The sequence below is a fragment of the Mirounga angustirostris genome, unplaced genomic scaffold (genome assembly GCF_029215605.1).
Source record: "Mirounga angustirostris isolate CCGP_5_RB_7025 unplaced genomic scaffold, mMirAng1.0.hap1 SCAF_17, whole genome shotgun sequence".
NCBI lineage: Eukaryota > Metazoa > Chordata > Mammalia > Carnivora > Phocidae > Mirounga > Mirounga angustirostris.
The window spans coordinates 30,245,624-30,256,757 of record NW_026991725.1 but is presented as its reverse complement, the minus strand read 5'-3'; the positions used below and the strand labels follow the sequence as shown (position 1 = coordinate 30,256,757).

At 57.2% G+C, this 11,134-nt stretch overlaps 1 protein-coding gene across 1 annotated transcript; it reads right to left on the bottom strand.

Moving 5' to 3' along the window:
* Positions 1 to 1,407: 1,407 nt before the first annotated feature.
* Positions 1,408 to 3,468, bottom strand: SPPL2C (signal peptide peptidase like 2C). Its single transcript, XM_045888025.1, has one exon. It carries the CDS (start codon positions 3,466 to 3,468, stop codon positions 1,408 to 1,410), a length of 2,061 nt encoding a protein of 686 aa, XP_045743981.1.
* Between the last annotated feature and the right edge of the window lie 7,666 nt (positions 3,469 to 11,134).

Below are 11,134 nucleotides of genomic sequence, written 5' to 3'. Positions count from 1 at the left end.
CACTCCCTGACTAGAAGAGGTAGGAGCAGGGATGCTGGGCGTGGAGCGGTTGGTGGGGGGTGGGGGGCCAAGACTCAGAGGCCTGGTGGGAGTTGGATTTAGGGGAGTGATCGAAACAAAATTAACATTCATAAAGCATGGTGTCAATCAGCCGACTCATTCCAACCTCTCCCAAACCCTATGATAAATGGGGTTTTTATTATTATTCCTTTTTACAGATGAGTGAACCATGGCCCTGAGAGGTTAAGTCACTTGCTCAGTGACACACTGTAGGTCAGTGAACTGGAATTTCCGGTGGGCAGCTGGCTCAAGGACCCTAACCATTGTACCACACTGCCTCTCACCTCCAGCAAAGCTTCCTCCAGGAGGCCTTCCCTGACCCCAGAGTTCATTTCCTTTGTTAAGCAACATAGGACCACACCATCCAACCTAAAAAACCATGGGGTCCTCAAGAGGTCATCTTGTCCGTGCCCCTGCTTCCAATAGACACGGTATTATAAGTCCCATTTTGAAGATGAGACTAGGGTTCATGTCCAGAATCAGTGAAGGGAGTGTGAGGACTAGAGCCCGACCTTCTAAATTCCACTCAGGTTCCGATCTCTCCCTCCCTGCCTTTAGATGATTCTCGGGTTGTTTCTGGTCTGTTCTCAGCTCCGCATGCTTCCCCAGCTAGACAGCAACCTCCTCCTGTGCTCCCCACAGGGTGGTGCACACAGCAGGTGCATACTCAATGTCTGTGGATGCAACGGGTGGATGAGTACAGGAACACACTGGGTGTGTGCTGCGCTATCCAGGAAGCCTCGAGCAGGGATGTTTGGGGGGAAAGGGTGGATGTGAACCGGCACTGGAAGGGTGTCTAAGAGTGTTTTAGTGAACCTGGGTTAGGGTATTTCTGTCTGGGACGAGAAGGACATCCAAGCCAGAGGGAATAGCATGTGCAAAGAGAGAGAGGGGAGGGGGAGGACGTGGTGTGATCAAGGAACAGTAATGGTTCTGCTGGACCTGAGCATGAGGTGGGGCTGGGACCCCAGGGATGGGGCCTGTCAGTCAGGCCGAGGAGTTGGGGCCCTGGCGTGGGGGTGGGCAGGTGGGGAGAGGGCAAGTGGCTGTCCAGTAAGCCCTGGGAGCCATTCCTGACCTTGCTGAGTAACTTCGTGCAAGTCACGTGCCCTCTCTGGGCCTGTTAACCACTCTGCACAACCGGGGGCTGGCACCCAGCCTCAGAACCTTCTGGGCCCCGCATGGAGTTATTCTGTGGTCGCTGCTTTCTTCCAGTCACAACAGACAATGGAGCTCTGTGGGGTAGATATGGAATATCTTTAATGCCCCCATTTCTTTCTGACCACGTGCAGCTGCGCTGACGTACCCTGCCAGCCCTCCCAGAGGCACGCGTCTCAGGGTTCCCGTTCACAAGGGAGCCTGGGTCGACATGCTCTTCTTTACCTTCAAGCCCTTCCTCTTGTGGAGCCCCGTCCAGGGCAGGCCAGCGCCGTGGGCCTGGGCGTGGCCCAGCTCCGAGGGCGGTGGCATCAGCGACCTCATCGGTCTCAGCATGGCGGTCGGCATCTGTGGCGTCGGCTCCTCCGAGGCCCCAGAGGAGGCAGGAGACAGTTCATCAGGGTCCAGGTTGGCATCGCTCCAGCCCTCGGAGCTGTCCCTGTGGCCATCCGGACCAGCGGCTTCATCCTCAGATACGGTGGCAGTCTCGGCCATGTCCTCCTCCAGGTTGCTGTCCAAGTCCCCTGCTGGGTGGCTGGTGGCGCCCTCAAACTTGCTGGCCGGGTGGACGTCTGCTGTATCCTCCTGCTGCTTCTCCGAGCCAAGTGAAGGTGCGCCACGGAGCCCCGCCACGGGCTGGGCAGGTGTCTTGGCTCTGCCCTGGCCGGTCCAGAAGAGGGTGAGCTCTTGGCGGCAGGCAGCCACGGCCAGGCTGGTGAGCAGGGTGCTGGACACCAGGTACAGCAGGGCGGGCTGGCCCATCTGCATGAGGACCATGGCGACAAAGGTGACCAGCAGGCCCACGGCGTAGGCCGCGGTGCAGGCCACGAAGTAGACCTGGCGTGAGCGGATTTGCACATCAAAGCGGTGACAGTAGGCCACCAGGAAGCCAGGGACCACGATGTCGCCGAAGCCCAGGATGGAAAAGGGCTGGTCGCACAACGTCAAGGCCGAGAAGCTCAGCCGAGGCACTTTGAGCACCATGGGTAGCCTCTCGTGGCTCAAGGAATCCGTGGGGCCCGAGGCCACTTCCACCATGATGCTCTCCCCGGTCCTGGTGAGGAGCAGCGTGACAAAGACAAAGAAGACATCGAAGGCCAGCAGGGCCAGCAGGAAAGAGGCACAGTTCTTGAGTGTGGGCAGCCGTACCCGCCGCAGGACGAAAAGGCAGTAGGCCACACCGAGCGTGTCCTGCAGGAGCCAGGCCCAGCGGTCCTCATTGCGGTGGGCAACCCAGAGGGCGGTCACCGCGGCGCACAGGCCGGCCAGCAGCAGCAGGGGCAGCCGCAGATGGGCCCGCTGGCTGGCCACGGGCTGCTGGGATTGCTGCAGGGGAAGGTGTCGCACCAGCTGGGCCAGGCAGGTGTAGAGGCCGGTGCCCGCGCCCAGGCCGAAGATGGCGATCATGACATAGACGAAGCGGTCGTAGAAGAAGTAGAGCAACAGCATGATGGAGCAGGACACGGTGGCCACGGCCCCCGTCGTGGCCGGCGTGAAGTCCACTGGCACGTCCTCGTCTTCTCCCTCCTGCCCCCCCGCGGCGGCCGCCGCCGCCGCCGCCGCTCCCTGCTGACCGTGCCCGCCGGGCCCCCCTCCTGCTCGGGCCTGGCGCCGCTGCAGCTGGTCCGCCTCAGTCAGGCCCGCCCAGTAGCCGCCGGCAGCCACGGTGCCCACAGCCAGGATGAAGATGACCACCACGTTGTAGTCGAGGATGGGCTCGGGGGGCGCATACAGGGCCACGCGGACCACGGCGCTGCCGTGGGTGTGGCTGAGCATGTCAAGCATGTCGGCGTGGCGGAGCACGGCCACGGGGATGATGAGGCCCGGCAGGGGCTGGTGGGGGTCCTGGGATGCCAGGGTTGTATCGGCACACTGTTGGCTGCTGACCCGGCTCACGATGAGCAGCCCGTGGGCGCCTTGGCCCTGAGCCAGCCAGCCCTTAGCATAGGAACTGCAGTTGCCCCTCATAACCATGGCGGTGGTGTGGCGGAGGGGCCGCTGGCTGGGGGAGCCGGGCTGGGCCCGGTGGGAGGAGTCCCGGCCCGGGCACCAGGGTGCCACGGTGCCATCGTGCAGGGGCAGGAGTGGGGCGTGGTGCAGGTCCCGCGGGAGGGTGACATAGTCGGAGCTGAACAGGACGCAGTAGTCCTTGCTCCAATTCTCTGACACCACGTGGACCACGCCGTACTCCGCCCGGGCCGTGGCACTGGCGAGGAGGAGGAGGAGGAGGAAGTAGCCCAGGAACGCCATCCTCCTCAGCCGCCTACCGCTGCGTCCCAACGTGGTAGCTGCACCCAGGGGCTGGGTGTGGCCCCTCTGTCACAGAGCAGCCTGGCCTCCTGTCTGGGAAACTGGAGCCACACCTACCGAGTCACAAAGCGGCACAGCCAGGGCCCAGGGGCACTGCTTGGGAGCACAGGGTCCTTCCTCGGTGCCCGTCCCCCAGCCCTGCCTCTGGTAGAGAGGTCCCCTGGGTCCCCCCTCTCTGCTCAGCTCCTGGTGGGCCTGGATCAGGTACTTTGAAATAAGACGTGAGAGGATGGGGTTGAGGATCCCAGACATGAATTCTGGACCAACTTTGACCCTTACGGACTGGGTAACTGGGCAGATGCTTCTCCTTTCTGCACCTCTGTTTCTTCAGCCGCCAAGAAATGAGAACACTGGACCAGAGGGTTTCTTTTCTTTTTTTTTTTTTTTTAAGATTTTATTTATTTGAGAGAGAAAATGAGAGAGAGCACATGAGGGGGGAAGGGTCAGAGGGAGAAGCAGACTCCCTGCTGATCAGGGAGCCTGATGTGGGACTCGATCCCGGGACTCCAGGATCATGACCTGAACCGAAGGCAATCGCTTAACCAACTGAGCCACCCAGGCACCCCTAGACCAGAGGGTTTCTGAGGCCCCCGGGAGCCCTGGCCTCAGTGACCTTGCAAACTTTTATTGAGCACTTACTAAGTGCCACATACTTAATCTGTACGCATCACATCCTTGCAGGAAGGTATTACTATATCCAGCTGGTCTGAGGCTGCATGGCGTCCTCCAAAATCCATGCTCCAAGTGACACATGACCAGAATTTCATTTCTAGCTTCCCTTGGAGTTAGGAAAGGCCATATGGTCAAGTCCTTGCCAATGGAACTGAGCAGAAACGATGTGAGCCCCTCAGGAGCCTGGACAGAGATCATGAGGCTCCTCGTTTGTCTCTTCCCTTCTCACAAATCAGTCATGGGAAGGCCATTGACTATGGTGAGGAGAACATAGTCCTAAGGGATGGAAAGAGAGAAAGGAAAGGAAACAGGACCCTGGATATCTGCACAGAGCAGTGGTATGGGATGCTCACCACGGACTCTTGGACACATTATCTTCCTTAAGCCCTCGGCTCATTGTGGGTCTCTTTGTTATAGCAGTTTTACCTTACCTGAACACCCCCACTTCATGGGTGAGTAAACCTGAGCTCAGAGAAGCCCACCCCACAGGCCTCGGATCTAGCTCCCACACTGACCCCTCCCTTAGGCCTCAACCCGTCCAGGGAGCTGCCCGGCTCTTTGACTGCAGAAGGCCTCTTGGCCATGCAGCTCTGCCCCCTGCCTGGAGGCCTCGCCCGCTGCTTATTCTCATCCTTCAGGCCTGCACCCCAATGTTCTCTCCACCACCGTGGCCAGGAGCAAACAGGCCCCCTTCTTAGCATTCATGATCACAACACAGGTCTTTGCTTATGTGTTTCCTGGTTTATTTTCTGTGTCTCCCTGGTCGAGTTCCATGAGGACAGAGACCTTGTTCCTCTCTCTGCTGCTCTCAGATTCTGGAATAGCAAATGATACTCAGAAAATACATGTGGGATGTGTGCATGAATGACCCTGCTTTTCAGTAGGAGGGACTGAGGCCCCGGGCAGTGAAGAGACTTTTCCAAGGTGACACGTGAGTGGTAGAGACAAGATGGAAACCCAGGCTGTTGGGCGGAAGATCTTATGGCTAATGCTGCCATGCTCTCACATTGTACTCAGGGGACGGTGGCTGGCCCTCTTGTCCCAGATGACTGCGACAGGCTAGCAGATGGGTGTGTTGAAAAAAATCGCTTGAAGATGGGACTCATTAAAAATTCACCCCCATACTTTACCTTTGGTATTTAGAGGTGAGAACTTTGGAAGATAATAGTGTCATGAGGGTGGAGCCCTCAGGAATGGGATTGGTTTCCTTATAAGAGACACAGGAGAGATGATCTCCCTCTCCAACTCATGAGGATCCAGCCTGATGGCGGCTGTCTGCAAACCAGGGAGAGAGCTCTCATGAGGAATGCACTCAGCTGGCACCTTGATCTCATACTTCCCAACCTCTCGGAACTGTGTGAAATTGTACTTGTTGTTTAAGCCCCTGGTCTATTTGTTATACAGCCCATGCCGACTGAGACAAAGTCCAGAATCAAGGTGTTGGCAGGGCCCTGCTCCCTCCAAGACTCTGGGTAGGACCCTTCCCCATGTCCTTCCTCACCCCTTCCTCATTTGGGTGGTGGCTGGCAATCCTTGGTGTCCCTTAGCTGCAGCCACATCCCTCACATCTCTGCCTCTGCTGTCACGGGGCCTTCTCCCTCGTACTGCATTGGGGCCCATCCGGTGACTTCACCTTAACATGATTACATCTGCAAAGACCTCATTTCCAATAAGGTCACATTTACAGTCCTGGAGTTTAGAACTCCAACGTATTTTTAGGAACACAATTCAACTTAGAAAACACATTTTATTTTCACTTTCACAGAGCATCCAGTCACTGATCTCCTTAAGGCATCTGCTTTGATTACGGGTCCATCCCCTGGAGTTCCGAGTCGCCTTCCTTGTAAAATCCACACTGATGAGACACCATCCGTAACACCAAGCTTTGGGTTCCTTGCGGGGGCGAGGAGAGGTCCAGCTTCAAGGACCTTGCAAAGTGGTTGGCAACTAGAACCACATGGACTCTGCCACTCTCTTCCCACCCAGGTATTTCCATTTGTCTCACCCCCACCTGAGTTGACAGCTAATTGTTTGTGAGACTCAGATTGTGTCTTTCAACTGAGTTTTCGGAAGAGACATTTCTCCTTGTTTGTGCAATTCTGTTTCATCCATGGCTATAACATTTAATTCAATTACAAACAGTAATTGCAATGACAAGGTAACTGTCAAAAATACGTTGGGGAACAGAGCCAGCAGACTGGTGAGCGTACCCTCAGCTGATGCGGGGACATGTGGCAGGGCCTGGGGACTGGGGAAGGCTGCCCACTGCTCCTTCCGTGGGCTCCCATGGGAGCAAGACCTCTCTGCATTCCGGCACCTAGATCCGAGCACGGCAGGGCAGCTGGCCAGCCCCTTCCTGAGTGCTGTGATAAGAAAATTCTGTCTGGGCGCCTGGGTGGCTCAGTTGGTTAAGCGACTGCCTTCGGCTCAGGTCATGATCCCAGGGTCCTGGGATCGAGTCCCACATCGGGCTCCTGGCTCAGCGGGAAGCCTGCTTCTCCCTCTCCCACTCCCCCTGCTTGTGTTCCTGCTCTGGCTGTCTCTGTCTCTGTCAAATAAATAAATAAATAAAATCTTTAAAAAAAAAAAGAAAATTCTGTCTGGATCCCCGCTGATGTTCAGCTTAGACCCTCGCTCCGGGCCCCACTCTCCCAACACAGGGAGTCTTGGATCTCTTAAAAACCGACCAGCACACCCACTGAGGTGGCTCTGGTTGAAAACACCAGTAGTAACAAGTTCTGGTGAAAATGTGGAGAAATTGGAACTCTCCTACGTTGCTGGTGGGCATGTGGAATGGTGCGGCCGCCCATAGAAAGCCATTTGGTGGGTCCTCCGTAAGTGAAACGTATGACCCTCAATTCCATCCCCGGAGTACATAACAAAAGGATTGAAAACAGGTGTTCAAAAAAAAAAAAACTTGTATGTGAATATTCATAGCAGCACTTTTCACAATAACATGGACTAGGCGGAAAGAACCCAAGTGCCTTCAGCGGATGAATGGATAGTGTGGACTCTATACGACAGAATGTCATTCAGCCATAAGAAGGAACGAAGTTCTGACACCTGCTATGATGTGGATGAATCTTGAAAACATTGTGCTAAGTGAAAGAAACCAGACACAAAAGGACAGATATTGTATGGTTCTATTTTTATGAAATATCCAGATTAGGGAAAGCTACAGAGACAGAAAGCAGGTTCCTGGTGGCTGGAGGCTAGGAAGGTGGGGTGGGGAGTGACGGCTTAATGGGAATGGGGTTTCCATTAGGGTGATGAAAAAGTTCTGGAACTAGACCACTCTATGCCCCTATTTGGGGTTCAGAAACACAGGCTCCCCCAAAAGAGCCTGCTCCCGCCCTTCCTCCTTGATCTACCTTTGGGTTTCTGGTGTCCTGGCTCAAAGAATTCTCTTTAGGCTCACTCCCTCTGAGGCTCTTCCTGGGACCTGGCTCACTGAAGGCTTTTGGGTGTCTATCCAATCGCTGTTTCCCCAGATCCTCCCAACCCCCCCACCCCACGGCCCTGGAGCTGCTCCTCTCTCTGGCTGTTTGCAGGGGGCGCCCCGCACAATGCCCTGGAAGGCGCGGTCACTCAAGTGGCTGATGCTGCCAGGGGCGATGTCTCTGCCTTTTGTTTGGGGACCTAGGGAACACCTGGAGCATTTATCTTTATCCACTCAGGGCAGCAAGGACAGCTGACTTCGCAGAGCAGGCCTTAGCCCAGTGTGGCTGCTCAGGAAGGGTGGGGAAGGCGCCCAGCTTACCTGGCCCACTCACTGCCCTCACTTCCTGGCCCAGCGCTGTCCTAGATGCATGTTCTAGGGATGGTACAGACACTGAGAAGGGAGAAGGGACTGGATCCCCATCTGCTTCCTCCCCAACTACCGCAGTAATGAAGGCGAGTCTACCTCCACGTCATCCCCTGCCCTAGCTGGGCGCCCGCTCCACTCTCCCAGTCTCCTCTTGGTACGCTGAGCACACGGTCCCCACCGCTGCTTCTGCCCCCACCTGCCTTGGCCCAGTGGGCAATGAGGCTGGGCAGCAGGCATCTGTCCAGGACCCCTCGGAGGGGCACTGGGAGTGGGTGGCAGTCTGGTGGCTGAAGGTGGTCTCTGGAGTTATCTCCAAACAATGCTTGCATTGACGTTTCTAACACATGTAGAGCTTTGAAAAATATGCGTGGTGCAGGCCTGTCTTGAGCCTGAGCCTGACCAGCTGGATCTGCAGAGGTTGGCGGGCTGTACAAGGTAGGGATAGCAGGCAGTGCTCTGGCATGAGACAGCCACAGGGCTGGGGCACTCGGAGGCTGGGCCGGGCTCAGGAGTGGGCTCCCTAGCACCCACGTTTTGAGGGGCCAACTTCTACATCCAGCTTTGTGTCTGCACGCTGTTGGTCCACAAACTAGGGAAACCGAGTAAAATATGTAGGGAGGGTATTGGAGGGAACTGTGGGGCAGAACTCCTGCTGCATAGGGTTAAACACGGTAGAGGCTGAGTGAGGCCAGCCGGGGCTCGCATCCAGCCATGCCACTGCTGGGTGCCCTGGGGCAGGCCTTGTACCCTCTCTGTGCCTCCCTTTCCCCATCTGTTAAGTGGGGATAATAGCCCCTGCCTCACAGGGTGGTATGAAGAGCAGGTGAGGGGCTTGGCTGTGCCTGGCACCTAGTAAGCACTCAATCAATGATAGTATTGCTGGTGTTGAAATGCAGAGACCAGCTCCCGTTTCTCTTTGGACTGAGGGTGGGCAGTCGAGTTTGGAGTCAGCAGGGGGCTCTATGAGATGATCCTGAGAGACCCTTGAGCTGGGGGCTGATGACCCCCCTGCCTGGGCTGAGCAGAGCCTGGGTGGGTGCAGGGAGACCCACAGAAGCTTCTGGTGGCCTGGACTGCACTGTTTGCAGTTAAGTATCATTTTAAGGAGTGGAGGGGTAGAGGATGTTGGCAAGAAGGGGAGTGCGTACTAGGAATCAGGATGGACGTACAGAACCCTCACTGCTTCCCCCAGCTGAGCTCAGCAACTGGACACTGGCCTTGCCATCTTTGGGCTGGTCCCATCTTCACCTGGGACTTGTCCCCAACCAGACAAGGCCTGGCTGAGGCCTCCTGCTGCCCCCTCCCCCCAGAGCTGCTCTATCTGTCCTGGCCTCCTGAAACCCAAGCCCAGTGCCTGCAGCCCACTGGGGGGGTGGAAAGAGCCCTGAGCCTTTAATCTCAGAGGGATCACCAGGCCTCAGTTTCTTTGGCTGTAAAATGGGATGGTTCCTGCCTCCATGAGTTACTTGAGGATTAGATAATAAATGCTAAAAAGGATTTTGCTGATTGCAAAGCAGTTTACAAAGCCCACAATTAAGGTATTATTATCTGGATTCTAAAACCTCCCTCCCTCCCTAGCACGTGTTTTTCCCGCATCTGACTCCCTCCCCAGTCCTATCCCAGGGCATCTGACCCAGTAGTGGCAGCAGGACTGAGGAGGCCTGGAGGGGAAACTGAGGGCCCCAGGGTAGGGGCCATGTTGTCACACTCAGAGATGGAGGGGCCTGAACTAGAAAACCAAAACCCCACAGGGCGGTTTTTCCTCCATCTGTGCCCACGAAGGAGGGTCCCAGGGAGAAATGGGCTCGGGTGGGATACTCCAGAGACCACAGCCTCTGGGTGCGACGTGGAGAAGAGCTCTCCCAGGCTTGAGGGAGGGGCTGGTCCTGCAGTGACCCCCCCCCCACACACACACCCTGCAGCTGCTGGGCCTCTCCCCCGGTGTAGTGACGTGTGTATCCATCCGATCATCACACCCCCACTCACTCCCAAAGGACTTCTTCCCACCCAGTCCATAAACTGAACCTCAGGGCACAGTGACCCTCAGAAACTGCATCTGGGTGCCCATCTTCACCCTGGTCCCTGAGCCATGGGCTGCGGAAGGGTGAAACTCTGGGCTCCTGCCTGTGGCAGAGGAGATACAGTTCTTTGGGACCTGGATGTTCCTGAAGCAGCCCCTCCTCCCTTCAGTCTCTGAATGGGAGGCATCCTGAGGCTCACTGGGACCAGCTCCTGCCTGCCCGGGGCCCCCGAGCAGCTTCTCTGATGACTGTCAGCCTCGCCTTGGAGGTGGCCTCTGATGGCCCCCCAGAGCTGGTGGCTTCGCAGCTGGCTGCTGGGACTCGTCTTGGGGGTGCTGCTCCTCTCTGCCCCTTGTGCTGAGCCTGGCAGGGCTGATTGCACAGCAGGTGCCTGGAGGGGGCCCAGGAGGCACCAGCAGGAAAGGGGGTGGTGCCCCAGCTCGGCCCCCCAGGACCTCTTCGCCATGCAACCTCTTTCCAATGTCCCCCGCTCCTCCCAGGCTCTTCCATCCTTGGGGAGCCCCCGCCCCCACAGCCCAGCTTGTGCAGGAGAAGCTTTGCTTTCTCACTTCTTTGCTGGGTGAAAGGCAGAGTTGGGAAAGATGTCTCGATCCTGGGCACTTTTGGTCCCTCCGGTTTGACACGTCCCTCTCTGGGACTTCTCCCTCACCCCCCACTTGTTCCGGAGGCTGTCAGCCTATCTCTGTCCTGGTGCCTCTGGTCCCCTCCCTGCGTCCCTGGTCCGAGACCCAGGAGTGAGAGCCAGGCTGCCCTGTCCCTGGGTGCCAGGGCGGAGTTTCTGTGTCCCACCCTCTTTCCTGCTCTGGGAGCTGGTGCGGGCTGCCTTCCACAGCATGCTGCAGCGCCCAAGCCTTCTCTCCTGGTCTTGTGGCCCATGTGGCTGGGGGAAGTGCACCCGGGAGCAGTCTTCCTCCCTTGTGTCCCCTGGGGTGGGCTGAAGGCTGGGTGTGCCCCACTCTAACTCCCCAAGCCTCTGCAGTAGGATTATGCTCCGGCTGTCTCCCGCAGTGGCTGTGGGGTGGGCATCCTCCACTCCGCTGCCTCCCTTTCCTGGCCTCGTGCCCCCACCCGCTTCCTGTGCTCC